Genomic DNA, 17,298 nt, shown 5'->3' on the forward strand with positions numbered 1-17,298 from the left:
GTGATGATCATCTTTCCCCAAGCAAAATTCAGGACATGCGGACTAACTAAAATATATCAGAGTATGCTGCATGCTGGGATAGACATTCACAGTTAGGATTGCTGAGAAGAATCCTGGCAATAGAGTCACTGGCCTTTAAATACCAGAAGAAAATTATGGATCAGCTTCAAACTTCTATTCTTGCCTCTTTGGCAACAAGGAAATTGTGCTGTTTATGTTTGGAGTGTGCAATTAATATCATTCTGACTGACCTATTGGAAGTTAAAAATAGTTTTGCTTGGAGTTCATCAAATCATTGATGAAAGGGTTTCCTGGTACACTTGGTATGGATTACAGAGGCTTCCTCCTATAGTTTCCTTTTGGTTTCAAAGGTCCATTTAGAGAGGATCATTTGGTGTGATAAAAAGTTTTCACCAAATTTCGAAATGTATATTGAGCTTGTCTTTTTTTTTTTTCAAATGGAGTATAGCTCTATTATTAGTCTAATGGGATGAGGTAAACAGTAAAACATAATCTCATGTGGTTACTTCTAATTTCTGCACTCGGTTGGATTTTACAAAGACATTATATGTAAACAAGACACATTTTAAGCCTATCGGCAGGGTTGACTCTGCTTGAGGAGGTGGAGTAGGCAGATGATTGGAGAGTTTTCATTTAAGAGTTTCCTACTTCCACTGTTTCTATCATTGCCCAGACATTGTCTGAAACTGGAGTCAGTTTGCTGCCTATAAAAAAAGAAATGGAGTCGTTTGGTTAAAATATGGATGGGCTAATGGGAGATACATAGCCCTGCCATCTTGGCTTCTTTCTGGGGCTTGTGTCTATACCATTTTCAAACACTGCTGGCCAACACTAGAGAAATGATTAATTTCTGTGAGTAAGCAATCATCATTTGTGTACTGGACCAATAGACTTTGACCTGAAAGAAGGTTTTCATAGCACAATAAAGTTTGATGGGAAGGAAGAATGGCCTTTATTGAGCACCCATTATGTAACTGGTATTGTATAGGTGTCTTATACATATTAAGGCATTTAAAACTCCCAGTAGGTCTGTGTGGTAGGTAGCAACTGGGATGGAAAGAGACTAGAGAATAAGGATAACAGTAACCTAATGATGAAGAAAAGAAGCAATAGGGATTCTTACTGTAATTTTATAGTAGCAATTTGCTCAGGGTGTGGCTAGGGTTGTAGTGGAACCAGATTCAACACCAATAGTCCCTATTCCAGATCTCTAACTGTAAAAACCCATATCCCTTTTGAGATACACAGGAGGAAGTATGAGATGAGAGACTGAAATGTGGGCTGATGAGATCTGTTAACTGGTTTCTGATCCTTACTCCACCACTTGGACTAGTCATGAGATCCTGTATGAACTGCTCAGTCTTTTTGAGTATCTTTCCTCAAAGGTAAACTTGGAAGTGAAACTAACAGCAGCTATCTATCTCACAGGCCTGTTGCAGAGATTTTAACATTTTAATACATGAAATGGGTGTGGTACACAATAAACCGTCAATAAATCAGGCTTTTATTGTTGCATGTTATTGTGAGAAAGATCAAATGTAGAGGCTATTGCCCTGTCTGGTTGTTAGGGCTGAACTGGAGATCCTGGGTGGGTAAGACCCTTGTAGGCAGATCCTTTACAATTTGAGCCACCAGGTAAGACCCTGGCTTACCAAAGCAAAGGACACAAGCCTCTTGATCAGTGGTAAAAAGGGAACATTGTTATTGAAGAAAATCCTGCTCATTTCAATATTTTGCCTTGAAGTGGTTCTGGAGAACTGTATTCTTTAAAACTTGAGACCTCTCAGTTAAGAACAACTAGTAAATATTGGTTAAGCTTATTCTTAAAATTATTATTAAAGGAAGCCAGACCATATGTTAAGAAGATAGGGATCTAAAGGTAGGGTAACAGCACCATGTAAAGAGGCCAGACATTTCAGTTCTGATTAACTGAAGTTCATTCTAGTAGACACCTGTGTAATTTAACCAGTCATAGAGTGGAGCAAGTTCTCTCTTTCAAGTAATCTGAAGAGAAGTTGCTCAATGATTTTCACCTCATTCTCCTTTGAAATACAACGAGTTGTACACACTATCTTTCAGGGATAGGAAAGGTGCCTTTTGTTTTCATTTGGCTTGTTTTTTGGGGTGGGGTAGTTAATAAGCCACAGGCCTCAGTATTATGCTGCACAGTTCTTGAAGTTTTAAGATTTTCCAGTTTTAATTGATTGAAGACTTCTTGCTCTAAATGAAGATGTAAGGAAAACATAACACATGGTGAAGATAAGGAGAAAAGGGAACTCTATTACACCGTGGGTGGGAATGTAAATCAGTGCAGCTACTATAGTAAACAGTTCCTCAAAAAAAAAAAAACCTAAAAAGAAAATTAGCATATGATCCATTAATCCCACTCCTGGGTATGTATCTGAAGAAAGCAAAAACATGGATTCAAAAGTTACATATACCCCAGTGTTCATGTGCATGCTTAGTCGCTCAGTCATGTCAGACTCTTTACAATCCCATGGACTGCAGCCTGCCAGGCTCCTCTGTCCTTGGGGATTCTCCAGGCAAGAATCCTGGAGCGAGTTGCCATGCCCTCCTCCAGGGGATCTTCCCAACCCAGGGATCGAACCGAGGTCTCCCACACTGCAGGCAGATCCTTTACAATCTGAGCCACCAGGGAAACCCAATGTTCATAGCAGCATTATTTACAATAGCCTAGATATATATGGAAGCAACCTAAGTGTCCATCAACAGATAAAGAAGATGTGGTATATATTTACAACAGTAAACTACTCAGCTATTAAAAAAAAAAAAACACATTTCTGCCATTTGCAATAGCGTGGGTGGACCTAGAAGGGTATTATGCTTAGTGAAATAAGTCAAACAAAAACAAATATTGTATGCTGTCACCCCTACATGGAGTGGAATCTAAAAAATAAAGCAAACGGATGAATGTAACAATGCCTCAAAGATATAGAGAAAAAACTAGTGATTACCAGTGGGGAGAGGGGTGGAGGGAAGGGCAACATTGGGTAGGAAATTAAGAGGTATAAACTAGTATGTTCATACCTTATAAAATAAATAAGCTAAAATATATATTGTATAGCACAGGGAAATATAGCCCTTAGTTTATAACAACTTTAAATAGAGTATAATCTATAAAAATATTGAATCACTATGCTGCACATCTGAAACTAATATAATATTATAAATCAACTGTAGTTAAAATATAGGACTTTCCTGCTGGTACAGTGGCATATATATATATATGTATATATAGCATATGGTGTGTGTGCTCAGTTGTTCAGTCATGTCTGACTCTTTGCAGCCCCATGTACTGTAACCAACCAACCTCCTCTGTCCATGGAATTTCCCAGGTTGAAAATATTGGAGTGGGTTGTCATTTCCTACTTCAGGGGATCTTCCTTCCCCAGGGATTGAACCCGTATTTCTTGTGTCTCCTGCATTGGCAGGAGGATTCTTTACCTCTTTGCCACCTGGGAAGCACCAGATACAGCATATGGAGCTCATGTTAATTAGTTACATGGTTTAACAAGTTTTTTTTTTTTTTTTTTTAAATATAAAAGGATGGTAGACTCGAATGGTTAAACTGTGGAATTAATCTGCTATTTATTGAGCCATTACCATAACTCGGTATGTTCAGTATTGAGGATGCAATGGTAAGATTTAGTCTCTGCCCTCAAAAGCATTTATAGCTTAATGGGGGAGGAAAAGACATAAAAAAGTACAGCACATGTAAAAATGTCACAGTAAAATGTACAAAGTGCAAGCATAGGAAACAGCTATTCCTGGGGAAACTTGTGAAAGCTTCACTATGCTGAGAGTTCAATAAGATGATCACAAACTGACTACAATGGGGATTTATGTGTTCATTCTTAGAAGCAGAACACATGTCAAACAGTGAGAAGTATGGTAGTGGACGCCCAGTGAACCCTGTATACGCTAGCTACACTGCAGGACTTGGGAATGGCTCTCTCTATCCCATTTCAAAATCTGCTGACATCTCAGCTCTCCCTCTTGCTGCCCAATCAATTCCTGAATCATGCTGATAGTCCAGGAGAGAGGCTACTCTCCTCCCAAGTTTGCTACTGGAAGTAGCTATGCTGCTGCTGCTGCTAAGTTGCTTCAGTTGTGTCTGACCCTGTGCGACCGGATAGACGGCAGCCCACCAGGTTCTGTTGTCCCTGGGATTCTCCAGGGAAGAACACTGGAGTGGGTTGCCATTTCCTTCTCCAATGCATGAAAGTGAAAAGTGAAAGTGAAGTCGCTCAGTCGTGTGGGACCCTTAGCGACCCCATGGACTGTAGCCTACCAGGCTCCTCCTTCCATGGGATTTTCCAGGCAAGAGTACTGGAGTGGGTCGCCGTTGCCTTCTCTGGGAAGTAGCTATAAATTGTCCCATTTTCCATTTGACTAGACAAACTAGTGATCACTTCCATTAGCATAGAATATCAGTATCCCTGACAGCATCTTTTAATACATTATAAGCAACCTGTAAACTGAGGTAGCAATTGTTATTGGGTAGGGAGAGAAACAAAGGCCACACGTACATACAGTAGGAAAGAAGAAAGGAACCGGTCAAATGTGGTAAGGGGGTCTTCCTCCTGCATGCTGCAAGTGAATCATTTAAGCACCACAGAATGTTAGTTTTCTGAGCTTCAGGCTGCAAAAACGTTAAAAATTGTGCTTGTGTGTGCTTCTGTATACATGTGTGTGTAAATGTGCCTATGCATTTATATGTGTATATATATGAATATATATGTATGCATGTGTACATTTATCTGTTCATTTCTATGTTTGTATGAATGTATGCGTGCTTATAAACATGTGTATGCATGTGTGAATATATTAGCCTTTGTGTGTGTGTGTGTGTGTGTGTGTGTGTGTGTGTGTGTGTAAGAGAGAGAGAGCAAGAGAGAGAAACCAGACAAGCTGGAAAGTAAGTTTGAGACTTTGTCACATCCTTGTGGTCTCTGTCTCTCCCCATCCCCACTCCTCCACACCAATAGACAAAAGCAGAAAGGATGCCCTGTGACCTGACTGCTTTAGAAAGTTTGCAGCTCTTAAGAGGACGTTCCACCTGGGAACCTCATTGGTTCTCCACAGGATGGTGGGTTTTATAAGAAATCTCCGACTCCCCCGGGAAGGGACTGCTGCTGACAGGTTAGGCTGGAGCGCGGCTGCCCCCGGCCGCCACCCGCACTGCTCTGGGTACCAAAGTCGGCCCCCGCTCGCCGCCGCGCTCTCTGCAGAGGAGGGCCGGGCCGGGCAGCTCGGCCCAGGCGCTCGGCCCGCGGCGCGGGCGCCAGGGGAGGGAACGGGAGGGGGAGGGCGGGGGCAGGGGCGGCGGGAGGCCATGCCTCCAGCTGCGGAGGCTGCCGCACAGCTGGAGCCGGCGCGGTCATCGGCGCGGCGCCGTCGCCCTCGCGCTCCGGCTCTGGCTGCCCGGCCCGCGGCCGGCGGACTTTGCGGAGGGCGCCTGGCGTAGGCGGCGGCGGGTGTGGGCCGAGCCAGTATTTATAGCTCGGTGACAGCAGCCGCGGCAGCGACGCCGCTGGCCCGTCTCGCCGCGCTTCCCAGAGAGGCCGCGAGCGCGGCAGAGGGCTTCGCTCCACCGGGTCTCCCGAGTGCGGACGCCCAGAGTCCGCGCGGCCCCCTCGGTGAGTACGCGGCCCGGGCGCCCGGCGCGCCTACCCCGCCTGTCGGTCCCGCCGCTGCGAAGCCCTCCCGGCCCGGCCGCCCGCAGCCGCGCCGCCTCCTCGTCCCTGCGCGCGACTGCGGCCCCGGCCGCGGCCCCCGGCCGGCTGCCCCGCGCCTCCTCTCCTTCCTTCCCGGGGCTGGCGCGCCGAGGGGTCGGTGAAGTAGCCGGGAGGGGAGCGCGCACCTGCCTCCTGAGAATGGGCGGAGGAGGCTCGGGGGAGGGCTGGGGAGGGGGTACTCTGAAACTCCCGGGCTCCGGGGGGTGAGGGACGTCACCAGGATGGACGGCGAACTTTCCTCGCTTCAGTGATTCCTGGGATGCGAACAGAGTGAAAGCTCCAGTATTGTGCGTTAATTAAATTAACAGGTTGTAGTTCAGGACTGTTCTCCTTAAAAACAAAACCCCCCAGACCGCACAAAACTTGAGCACCTTTGAGTGTTTACCACCTTCATCATGATTAATAAAGCTATTTATCTATTCCTACTTCTGAAAATGCCGGAGGCCCACAAGTGTGTTTGACCCATGTGGGTCCACATTGGCTCCCTTATTCGTTCTACCCGCTGTGGAACAATAACCGAGTGTGTGTGTATGAGAGAGATGCTAGTAAACATCACATGCTTGTTTTAGTATTTATGTGTAGATAGAAGTCTCATGATCAACAAAGTGTTTTTTGAGTTAAAGTACATTGAATAAATGTGTTTTCCCTCTAGTTATAAATGATACATTGTTTGAAATCCAGAGAAGAACTTCTAGGAAGATTTCAGAATTTTGTTTCGTCTTCAGAATAAAGTTCTTCCAGTTTATTGAGTATAAAGCGTAGTGGAGTCCCTGTAAGAGCTATTTCTGTTGTAAAACACTGAATTTTTATCATGTTTATACTCTCTAACTCTATTCTTCCTTCCCCAATCTTCGTACTTTAAAGGTTATTATGAATTTTGACATTTTGACTCAGATACTTATTCTCACTCCACTCCACCTTCATCTGAGCCTTATATTCAGAAACCAGTACTTGTTTATTGTATTTAATTTGCTTCTTCATATTGTCGGTCAGTTAAAAAGCAATTTCAGATATGAGTAAATTTTATTTTATTCATTAACTCTTACTTTTTTTGGCGTTGTGTCTGGAATATGATCATGACAATTCTTTATCAACACGTCACTGAAGAGAAAGTCTAAATATTTTAAAAGAATTAATTGTTGATGATTTTTCAACTTAGGACATGAAGAGGCCGTTTTGATGGGAAAGTTGGCTAATGTCATGTTTAGAGGGAACCTCAGACCTGCTCTGCTTTCAGGTTTTCTATTTTAAAAACTTGCATTGGTTCAGTGCTTTGTTATCCCAAAGACTGGAGGGTAATAACAAGGAAAAAAAGTAATTTAAATATTGGAACAATGTGAAGAGAAAGTCTAGGAAGTGATTTATGGATGTGATCCTCTAAATTAGCTAGGGTACCACAAGTACAGACCCGATATCTGTGCAAAGCCACTTATAGTGGTTTCATTGATTGACTTAAAAGGTTGCTTTTTATTTAAAAGGCTGTGTGGTCTCTTGTATTGGACTAAAAAATGAGAAGTTCCAACTTTACTTCTGTTATTATTGCTCTTTGTATTATTAAAACCTGTATTAAACACTTGCATTATGTAAAATACTATGTCATTTCCTCATGCTTGCCTTTTCATCCAACAATTTAAATAGTAAACTAAGACCTATTTTTACCTCAGGACTGGTCCAGGCAAATATATATATATTTGGTTTTCTCACCTTCTGCCATTTTTCTTTTTACAGACTTGGATATCCCATTATCAAGAGTCTGCTCTGTCTGGTATAGAATCTTCAGTGCTTTTTTTTCCCCCTCACACAAGTCTGGTCTGTTACTCAACTGTCATCCACACATTTACTTTTTCACTTATTCATCCATCAGCAAAGATTTTTTGAGTGCCCTATAGGTATAAGTCACCACCTAGTTCTTACCCTTGCTTCCTTCCCATTGGAACTTTTTAGGTTATCCTTTTCAATGTAGGAAATACATAATAATTAAGAGTATTGACTTTGGGGTCATAAAGAGGTGGTTCTGCTTGCTTCCCCCAGTTGGTAGCTGTATGACCTTGGGCAGATAACCTTTTAAAAACTCTGTTTCTTCACTGGTAAATCCAAAGGTTAGGTCTAAGGGCTGATTGAGATAATGCATGAAAAGTACTTGCCAAGAGCCCCAAATATAAAAAGCACTCTAAAATGTTAGTTATTATGTTGCCTATATCTGTTCCAGAGGTATTCATCTCAGGAAATGCATTCCCATCTCAGGAAATGGCAAATCCATTCTGGGGTTTGTCAGGTCATGTCCACATCCGGTCCATCAGTGCATCTTGTCATCTCTTCTTTTTTAAATGTATCCAGAATCTGGTACATTTCCAAGTATCAGGTCAGATTGCGTCACTCTTCTGTCCCCCATTTGCACAGAGCGAAGCCCATGTGGTAGGATGGCCTCGAGGCCTGATCATGATACTGTCTCCCAGATCTCTAGTCCCTTTGTACTCCCCTGCACGCACATGCTGTCCGTCACACTAGCCTCCTGGCTTTTCCTTAAATGCACTAATCATGTGCAGCTCAGGCCTTTCCCTTTGTCTGGATCATTCTTTCCTCAGATGTCTGCTTGCTTTACTTCCTTCTTTCACGTCTGCAACTGTCACCTTATAGTGAGACCGTCTTAACGTCCCTGACACCCATGTTAACTTTTCATTTTCTCCATCAACTTATAACTTTCTAAAATACTGTCTGTTTCATTTTTCTCTGTTTAATGTCTTTTCCTCTCAATCTAGATCCTAAGGTTCAAGGCAACAGGGGTGTTGTTTGTTAGTAACCTTCACATGTAGGCCAGTGCTTGGCACAAATATGCAACAGTGAATATGTGAATAGTGAATAGTGAACAAGTGAATGATGAAGTTATGGAATTAGTATGGAATTAGCAAATCTGGACTTCACCACTTTCTATATATTATTTTGGACAAGTAGCTTGAGCTTTCTGAGCCTCATTTTCAATATTTGTAAAATAGGATGATATTCATCCTTGTGTTGTTATAGTAAAATCCCGAGACACTGAGAATAGCATATAAAAACCACTTAGTAAATGTAATATAGAGTTGATGTTATTTCCATGCTCATGTTTAATGGGAATGACCAGGAGTCACTTGCATTTTAATAGTGGTCCTCAGATAAGGCAATGTCTGAAACTGACCAGGCACTTACAAATGAAATATCCTTTAGTCTCCACTACTACCCTGTGAGGAAAGTATTTTCATTAGGATTCTCCTGGTGAAGAAGTGGAATCTCAGAGTGGTTAAGGATTTGCTAGTGGGTAGCACGGAGAAGGCAATGGCACCCCACTCCAGTACTCTTGCCTGGAAAATCCCATGGACGGAGGAGCCTGGTAAGCTGCAGTCCATGGGGTTGCTAAGAGTCGGACACGACTGAGCGACTTCACTTTCACTTTTCCCTTTCATGCATTGGAGAAGGAAATGTCAACCCACTCCAGTGTTCTTGCCTGGAGAATCCCAGGGACGGGGGAGCCTGGTGGGCTGCCGTCTATGGGGTCGCACAGAGTCGGACACGACTGAAGCAACTTAGCAGCAGCAGCAGCAGTGAGTAGCAGGTCAGGTTGCCTGGAGAATCCCAGGGACGGGGGAGCCTGGTGGGCTGCCGTCTGTGGGGTCGCACAGAGTCGGACACCACTGAAGTGACTTAGCAGCAGCAGCAGCAGGTCAGGTAGAAATGGACCATATTTCTCCCATCACCATTTATTTTGCCTTCCTGATGCTTTTGATTGTTTGTGTAAAGTCTTTCTAATGATGTGACTTCACCTGATAAAAACATTAAGAGGTAAAATGTGATATAAACATAGGCTGTTGTTGTTTATCTTTTAAGGAAATAGTATTAAATAATTTAAAGCTCTGTCTGCCCTTTTGATAGGCAATTTTTGAAGTGATTATTTCCCAGGGAGTAAATGAAACGATTATATCAATAAACAGTGTTCTGTCAACTGCAAAGAGCTTTACATACATTAATATAATACTATAGCTAGGTAACTGAAGTAAATAACCTTTAACTTTGTCTTGTACTAAAACAGCCAAGAAGTATCCCACACACAGCTGTCTGAAGCACAAAGTGCATACCACAAAAAACAAAGTACAAGAAATCTTTTTAACAATTATTTTTCAAGAAATTAGATTCAAGGTGCTGAAATAAAGTTCACACTTTTGGCAGGGTACAGGCACAGTCATCTTTAATAAGCCCTTTGACAAGAGTTAAGAAGAGTTCCAGGTGAATTTTGAGACATAAATACCAAGGAGCTTCAAAACATTTGGAGAAATTCTTTTTTTTAATCCTAGCACAGTGCTGCTCAGTGCAAATGATGTTCATATTACCTGGTTAGGTATCACTAGATGCTAAGACCTGCATTAGCAGAGCTGGACCTTGGGGGCACTTCGCTAGTAATAATGTCTTTTGTATAGCATAATTTTTTAGTTCATCAAGGACTTTGCCATATGAACTTGTTTTTTTTTTTTTTAATGAAAGTGATACACTCCATCTTGCTCATACTTGTCATTATGCATAAAGCATAACCTGAGCCAGGGTTCCTGCTGAGGGAAACATGAAATTTGTACTCTTGAAGTCCTTGAGATTTTCACTTATTTGGAAAAACCCCAGTAAGTAAGGAAGGCAGGGTGCTTTGGTCCAATCAAGTAAATGATTAAAACAATTAGCAGGGCTTTGATGTTCCCCTGGTCCAGTACTTGCTTATCTTTAATGTAAACTGTTGGAGTTGCCTCCCAGCTAGCGTTGCCATTTTCATCATGCCTCTTAGCAGTTTGTCTTTTTCCAAGTAGGCAGAGAAATCTTTCAAAACCCTGCTGCAAGCAACTGTACTGCTCTTCTGCTTTGAAAACTTTGATTCTATAGTCTCCAATCAGTAAAATAAAGAACATTACTTTTGTGTAATCTTCCTTAAAATAGCCCCAGATTATCCTTAACTATCCGAGGGTACCCCCAAGTGCTCTGTGTTCCAGCCACACAGAACTACTGATACGTCTCTATGTCTGTCCCAGACGTCCTTTCCTGAGCTCCTCCTCCCAACTCGCATGTAATTACCTACTTTCCATTTTTCCATTCTTAGCTGTGAGTACCAGGTGAAATGGGGCTTCCCTGGTGGCTCAGATGGTAAAGAATCTGCCTGCAGTGCAGGTGACCCAGGTTCAATTCCTGGGTTGAGAAGATCCCCTGGAGAAGGAAATGGCTACCCACTCCAGGATTCCTGCCTGGAGAATTCCATAGACAGAGGAGCCTAGAGGGTTACAGTTCATGGGATCCAAAGAGTCGTACACAGCTGAGCAACTAACACTTTTGCTTTACTTCACCAGGTAAAATACTGGCTTGTAGTAAAACGCATTACATTTCTGATATCTACGCTAAATACCAGTCCCTCTAGTGTATAAACCATGACTGAAGGCCTGTGGATTATCAGGCAAAGTATAAAGTTTCAGCCTGTCACTGCTGTTGGTGAAAGCAGCGGCTTCCAAGATACTGATGGTGGCATCTAGCTCATGATTTTATTATTATGAGAGGAAATTGAATAGTGTGAATTAGTCCAGTTCTTAGAGGTGCAGTGTTCTGTATAAGTAGAGTTGGAAAATCAGAATGAATGTCAGTGATGCATTGCAAAAGGACAATCAGATCAACTCAACTACTTATACTGATGCTCAAAGGAGAAGGAAAAAAATTAGAGCAGTCCTGGTCAGTCACATGATCCCAGTTCTTTCCAATCATGGTATCAAGTCAGTTTGAATAGTAATAGTAGATTCATTTATCTTAGAAGTAGTATGAATCTTTTATGTCAATTGGCTTTATTATTAGGAACTTTCTAAACAACATGAAAAAAGGCAAGATTTTGGAATCTATGGCTTTGTGTGGTGAAGATGTAGTATAGAATGTTGAAGGCACTTGGCTTGAATTTGAATCCTGGCTCTGGCGTAGGCTTGTTCTGTTCTTTGATTCAATCTACTAAACTCAGTTTAAACATTGCTTCCGATAGAGTATCTCTTCATTAGGTTGCTATGAAATTTGAATGAGATGTTTATAAAGCCCTTTAGCATAGTGTCTGCAAAGTGGTAGGTCTTTAATAAATGTTAGCCTTAGTAATAATGAGAACAGTGCAGAACCTGGTGCTGAAATGGGATGGTAGCTGTAGGGATGGGGTTGAGGGTGTATCAGTGCTTGTTACTGGCCCATCATCCTTGAAGTCTTTGGATTCAGCTGCTCTTCCCTTTCCTTAGTGGAAGGAATGGCAGGTTGCTCTGCCTTCTTCTCATCTCATTTATACAAGGGGGCTTCTCGTTTGTAGTTCCACTCAGTTTATCCAGTTTTTTGGTTGCCTACTATGAGGCCAGCACTGTGCTATGCCCTGAAAGTAAACAGCCCTTTCCCTGGGGACTTTGTGATCTAGAGAGGGAGACAAATACATAAACAGATAATTTTACTATGATCTGCTAAGTGCTAAGATAAAAGCACTTTTACTTAAGATAAAAGCTCAATATGGAAGCAGAATTGAATTTTAAAAAGTTAAAATGTTTTTAGACTGCGTATACCCTGTAGCATAGTCAGTTTGAACAGCCTCAATCCTGGGTTAACAGTACAGTCACCGAACGTTTGTACTGATCATCAGAATGCTTTATGGGAAGTACAGAGGGGAAAGCAGTTTTGGTGGTCTGGACAACAGGCTGGTATCACTAGGCAAACTTTTGTCAGCCTCCTCACGTAGGGAGTCAGGAAGCAGAGATGAGCGCTGTTGTTCAGGTTATGTAAGTTTTGAAATTTGGGGCCCACTAGGAGACATTGATTCCACTTTGGAGTATGAGACAAGAATATGTAAACATGTTTACCATAAAAGAATAAGACCAGATTATCCTATTCACTCGGCTAGTGTCTAAGTCACTGAATCTGTTAGAGGAAATGAAGACTAAGCTGTAAACATGATTGGAAATATTTTTTGAAACATTTCCAGATTTGTTGGGGTGTATTAGAGAGATCAAGGGCCAGGAATGGCTTTTGATTCAAGTCCTGGCTCTTCTGCTCATGGATCTGTTAATTAAATAGGCAGCACCTGCTCTGTTCCGTTGTTTTCTGTTATTATTATTATAATATGAATCTATTAGTGGCCACACTGGATCTTTGTTGCTGTGCACAGCCTTTCTCCAGTTGCGGTAAGCGGGCTGCTCTTCATTGCAGCGCAGGCTTCTAGTTGCGGTGGCTTCTCTTGTTGCAGAGCGCAGGCTCTAGGCACACAGGCTTCAGTAGTTGTGGCTCATGGGCTTAACTGTGGAATCTTCCCAAACGAGGATCTAACCCACGTCCCCTGCGTTGGCTGGTGGACTCCCAACCACTGGAGCACCAGGGAAGTCCCTTCTTTGTTTTCTTATCATTCATAAGGGAGTGGTAGTAGCATGCATAGCATGGCTGTGGGAGTTGGGACCTGTACTAAGGCAGGGTTGTTGTTCAGTACTACAGTTCTCTCTTGAAACAATATAAATATTGGAGAGGAACAGCTACCTCCAAATTTTTTTGAATGTTATAACTCAGTTTGGACATGTGGAAATTACAGAGCCCACAAAGCAAGATTCTGAAGTTAAAAATAACAACAATAAAATAAATATATGCCTACTTTCCACAAAACACTTATTTAAAAATGAGTCAGAGTTATATGTATTTAGTTGTCTACATGCGGCTGCCTTGCTTGTGTGTGGGTGGTGAAGGGAGTTGATGGGGGAACCACACCAGAATTCCTCACTGGTAGAAGTTTCAGAGAAACTAACTTCTTAGCTGACAGCCCTGTACAGTTCTGATGGGCATATAGCAACTGTTTCTGCTTCAGGACTCATTGGCCTTGAGGTGTTTCTGTGTATTCTCTTCTAAAAGTGGTCTTTGGACACTTCCAAAGATTTTGCATGAAATTGAGTTGACAGCTGGCCCCTTCTGGCATTCTTGCGTATTGAATACTGTGAAAATGCATGATGTTTGTCTTTGTTCTTAACTACTTTTATCTACATTCTTTGGTGTGAGAACAATGTAGGTCTATAACTGGGTGATGAATCTCATGTGAAAAAAAAAAATGCCATCCCTTAGTGATCTGAACTCCAGCCCCTAAGAACAGATATTTCAGAGTATTTATGAAGAAGGAAATTGGTTAAAAGTTTTATGAATAGAAGGCACAATGACTGTCTGTGTTGCTAAATTTTACTGCCAGTCTTTTTGTGTGTTTCCATAACTTTTCTAAATAATTAAGCCAAGTCTTCATTAGCTTAGTTTGTGGTCTTAATTGATATTCATCTGCCCAGAATGTTGGACTGGAACTTGGGAGGCAGCCTTGGAGCCTATTCTCAGATTTTCCGTTAACTTCAAGTTAATTCAGGCTTGTGACTTGATCTTTGTATCTTTAGCTACGTGTAAAATGAGAATTTTATTATTATCCTAAATTTAATCAGCTTTATTGCTGAATAAGAAAAGAGTTACAGCTTAGTGTGAGCACCATATGGGCTCACCAAGACTGAACCCCAGAATTAGATAAATTAGTCACCCATACCCAGCCCTGGAGGACCTAGAAAGGCTTTTGTTCCTATGGGCAGACTGGCCCCCAAAGAGGAAAAACAGAGGAGCTGAGCAAGATTTAGGGGTGGGGCCTGAGTATCAGCATTTTAAGAAAGCTTCTGTACTTGAAGTACACATCTGTGTTAGGGCCTTGCTCTTTAGGCATGTTACATATTTTGCAGTGCCTCTAGGCCCTTGCATGCACCTAGGTTAAGCATATGTGCATTCTTCGCTGGGAAAAAAATTCTATAGATCCTCCAAACTCCAATTTGAGTTTGTCTTCCTCTGCGAAATCTTTGCCTTCCTTCTCAGTTCACACAAGCAGAGTTCCCCAAGTTCTCCTGCCTGCAACTACTCTGCCATAGACTTAGCTATTTCATGAAACTTATTCTGTGCTGAAATTATTTGACAAAGAAGACTGAACATTTTTATAAAAGTCTGTACATGTGCACACATTTTTCAATGTTAAAAAAAAAAAGAAGATCTGAAAGTATAGGCACAAAATTATTAAGGGATCTTAACTCCAAGGAGAAGGATTTGGGTAGAAGAGGATATTTATTTTTCGTTAGTTGGTGATCAGTTTACCTCTGTGTTTCTTTAATTTTTAAATGATCTGTTTTATGATTAAAACATAAAAATGATTATCTAAAATAGGAAGAGTCATCATTCCAATTTCAGACCACAGTCTGCCCTCTCATATCCCTTTCTCTCTCCCTACTCTTTTACTTCCCTAAGTCCTCATTTGATCAGAAGTATGATGAGGTAACAGGGAAGGGACAGTACTTACTGTTCTCAGTCTCAGACTTGTCTTGGTACCATAACTAGGAATTGATCTTTTCCAAATCCCTCTTTGTTGAGTTGTTGTGAATCTGAACGGGTAACAGAAAGAGAGGGACTACTTGTTTTTTGCTCTAACGCCGTGTATCTTTTCTCTGCAGGTGAACCGTGGAAGTGGAGTTTTGAAGGATGGGTAAAGACTTCCGTTATTATTTCCAGCACCCCTGGTCTCGCATGATCGTGGCTTACTTGGTGATCTTCTTTAACTTCTTAATATTTGCGGAGGACCCAGTTTCTCACAGCCAAACAGAAGCCAATGTTATTGTTGTTGGAAACTGTTTTTCGTTTGTAACAAATAAATATCCTCGAGGAGTTGGCTGGAGGCTTCTGAAGGTGCTTCTATGGCTACTTGCCATTCTCATAGGACTAATAGCTGGCAAATTTCTATTCCATCGGCGTTTGTTTGGTAAGTACCCATGAAATGTAATGTAGGTAATTATTAAATTCTATTCTCCAAGATAGAGCGTTGTTATTTCTAAATGCCGGTTTAGAATGCATTTCATTTGCCTTCCAGCGTTAATTTGCTGTGTGCTCTGGTAGCTCTGGTTCTTCAGATATTCCCTGTACTTGTCTATGGTGTACTTGTCTATTGCCTGAGGAATATTAGCATGAGATAAAATTAGTTCTAAACTTAATTTTTTAAAAAAAGTTGTTACATCTAAAATGAATGTGTGAAATCTTACTTCAGGAAGATGTGTAAATAGCTCTTTTCCCAGAAGTAGTACCTAAGTGTAATGTCATAAAGGGTTTGTAAATCATAAACAGAATGATTCCGTATCATTAAAGTAGGCTAACCATTGCCCATATATTTACACCTATTGTTCATTCAGGGAATTAGAATGGGAACTCTAACTTGTTACTTTCATTTCTTTCCTTTTTGTTTTTGTAATTTTGAACATTGGTTCTAGATGTTTATTTTGAGCATCCTGGTCAACCAGAGACCACTATTATAGTAAGGAATCTCTTGGTAGTAAGCAACAGAATAAGAGACTAAATTAGTTTATGTTTAAAAATAACTTACTATATGGATTTTGGGATATTTCACAGAGACCAGGGATAGAATTTGTTTTGATAATTGGGATAAATGGAAACGAGGCTTGAATTCTATCTGGATGATGAGACAAAGGATGTTCTTTGTCTCAACTTCTCTATCATATCTGCTTTCTTTTCTTTTCACCCTTAAGGTCAGTTTATATCCACTTAGAATGTCTTGACTCTTGTCCCCGAGTTTAAACTCTTAGGTTTAAACAAAGTTGACTCAGTTTGGATGTGGTTCCTACCTCTGGTCCAAACTATTTTGGCCAGGAGGTGGGTACTATTTATTCAACAAATTCATTGGTTACTTATTATGCCAGGCACTATTCTAGACTCTGAATCGAAAACGCAGGGTATCTACCCTCATAAACACATTCTACAGAAGGGAGAAATGTTCTAATCAAATAAATGTATAAAATGCAAAGAGGTGGTAAGTGCTGTGGGGGGAAATAAAGTTTTAAATGCTCCTGGGTCAATTAGGAAGACAATTTAGCAATGAAACTTTGAATTTAGCAATTATAAGATCATAGGTAACAGTGTGGTTATTTTCAGTCTAGAAGTTTGGTTAGAAACAGATGGCAGTGGTTTAGGAAATAAACAAAAATATATGTACCTATATACACATAATGTTACATGTATATTCTTCTCAATCTCTACTCCTCAAACTGTAGCCATCTGTTTCTATTACATAAACATAGAAAATGTATATCTTTTATATTTATTATAAAATATGTGGTTTCAAGAAATTTGATGAGGAAATGGGAAGTAGCTAAAACTGGAAAAGGGGCCAAGGGGAGATTTTGTTTTTATTTCAGGTGATGGTGGTTTTGAGAGGTGAGATTAATTGACCTGCTTGTCGTTGTGGGGGAAGAAGTTAGATTGAAGCACAGGTAAAGATATAGAAGGAAGACAGTATCTCTGAAGGTTTCTTTGGTTTGTGACTTAGGACCCAGGCACAAATAGTGGTCTTAGGACAGTAAGAGAGACTTAGTTCCTCAGAGATAATCATGAGTGAGATCAAGGTTGATACTCTAGTAGGTATATTTGAGGCAGAGGAGTGGGGAGGGGAGTG

The 17,298-nt window shown here is 41.2% G+C and overlaps 1 protein-coding gene across 2 annotated transcripts in view; it reads left to right on the forward strand.

Annotated features, from left to right (window-relative positions):
- The window catches only part of TMEM117 (transmembrane protein 117), a 609,728-nt gene that overhangs the window by 8,874 nt on the left and 583,556 nt on the right, over positions 1-17,298 (forward strand). Inside the window, exons 1-2 of one of the 2 annotated variants that reach the window (XM_070370658.1) lie at positions 5,376-5,681; positions 15,293-15,597. In XM_070370658.1, the coding sequence (XP_070226759.1) occupies positions 15,321-15,597 (277 nt within the window). In that variant the 5' untranslated portion in view covers positions 5,376-5,681; positions 15,293-15,320. Of the gene's footprint in view, positions 1-5,375; positions 5,682-15,292; positions 15,598-17,298 lie in introns of those variants that run through there. The other variant, XM_070370659.1, reaches the window with a different exon arrangement.

Source organism: Bos mutus, chromosome 5 (assembly GCF_027580195.1).
Source record: "Bos mutus isolate GX-2022 chromosome 5, NWIPB_WYAK_1.1, whole genome shotgun sequence".
NCBI classification, from domain to species: Eukaryota; Metazoa; Chordata; class Mammalia; order Artiodactyla; family Bovidae; genus Bos; species Bos mutus.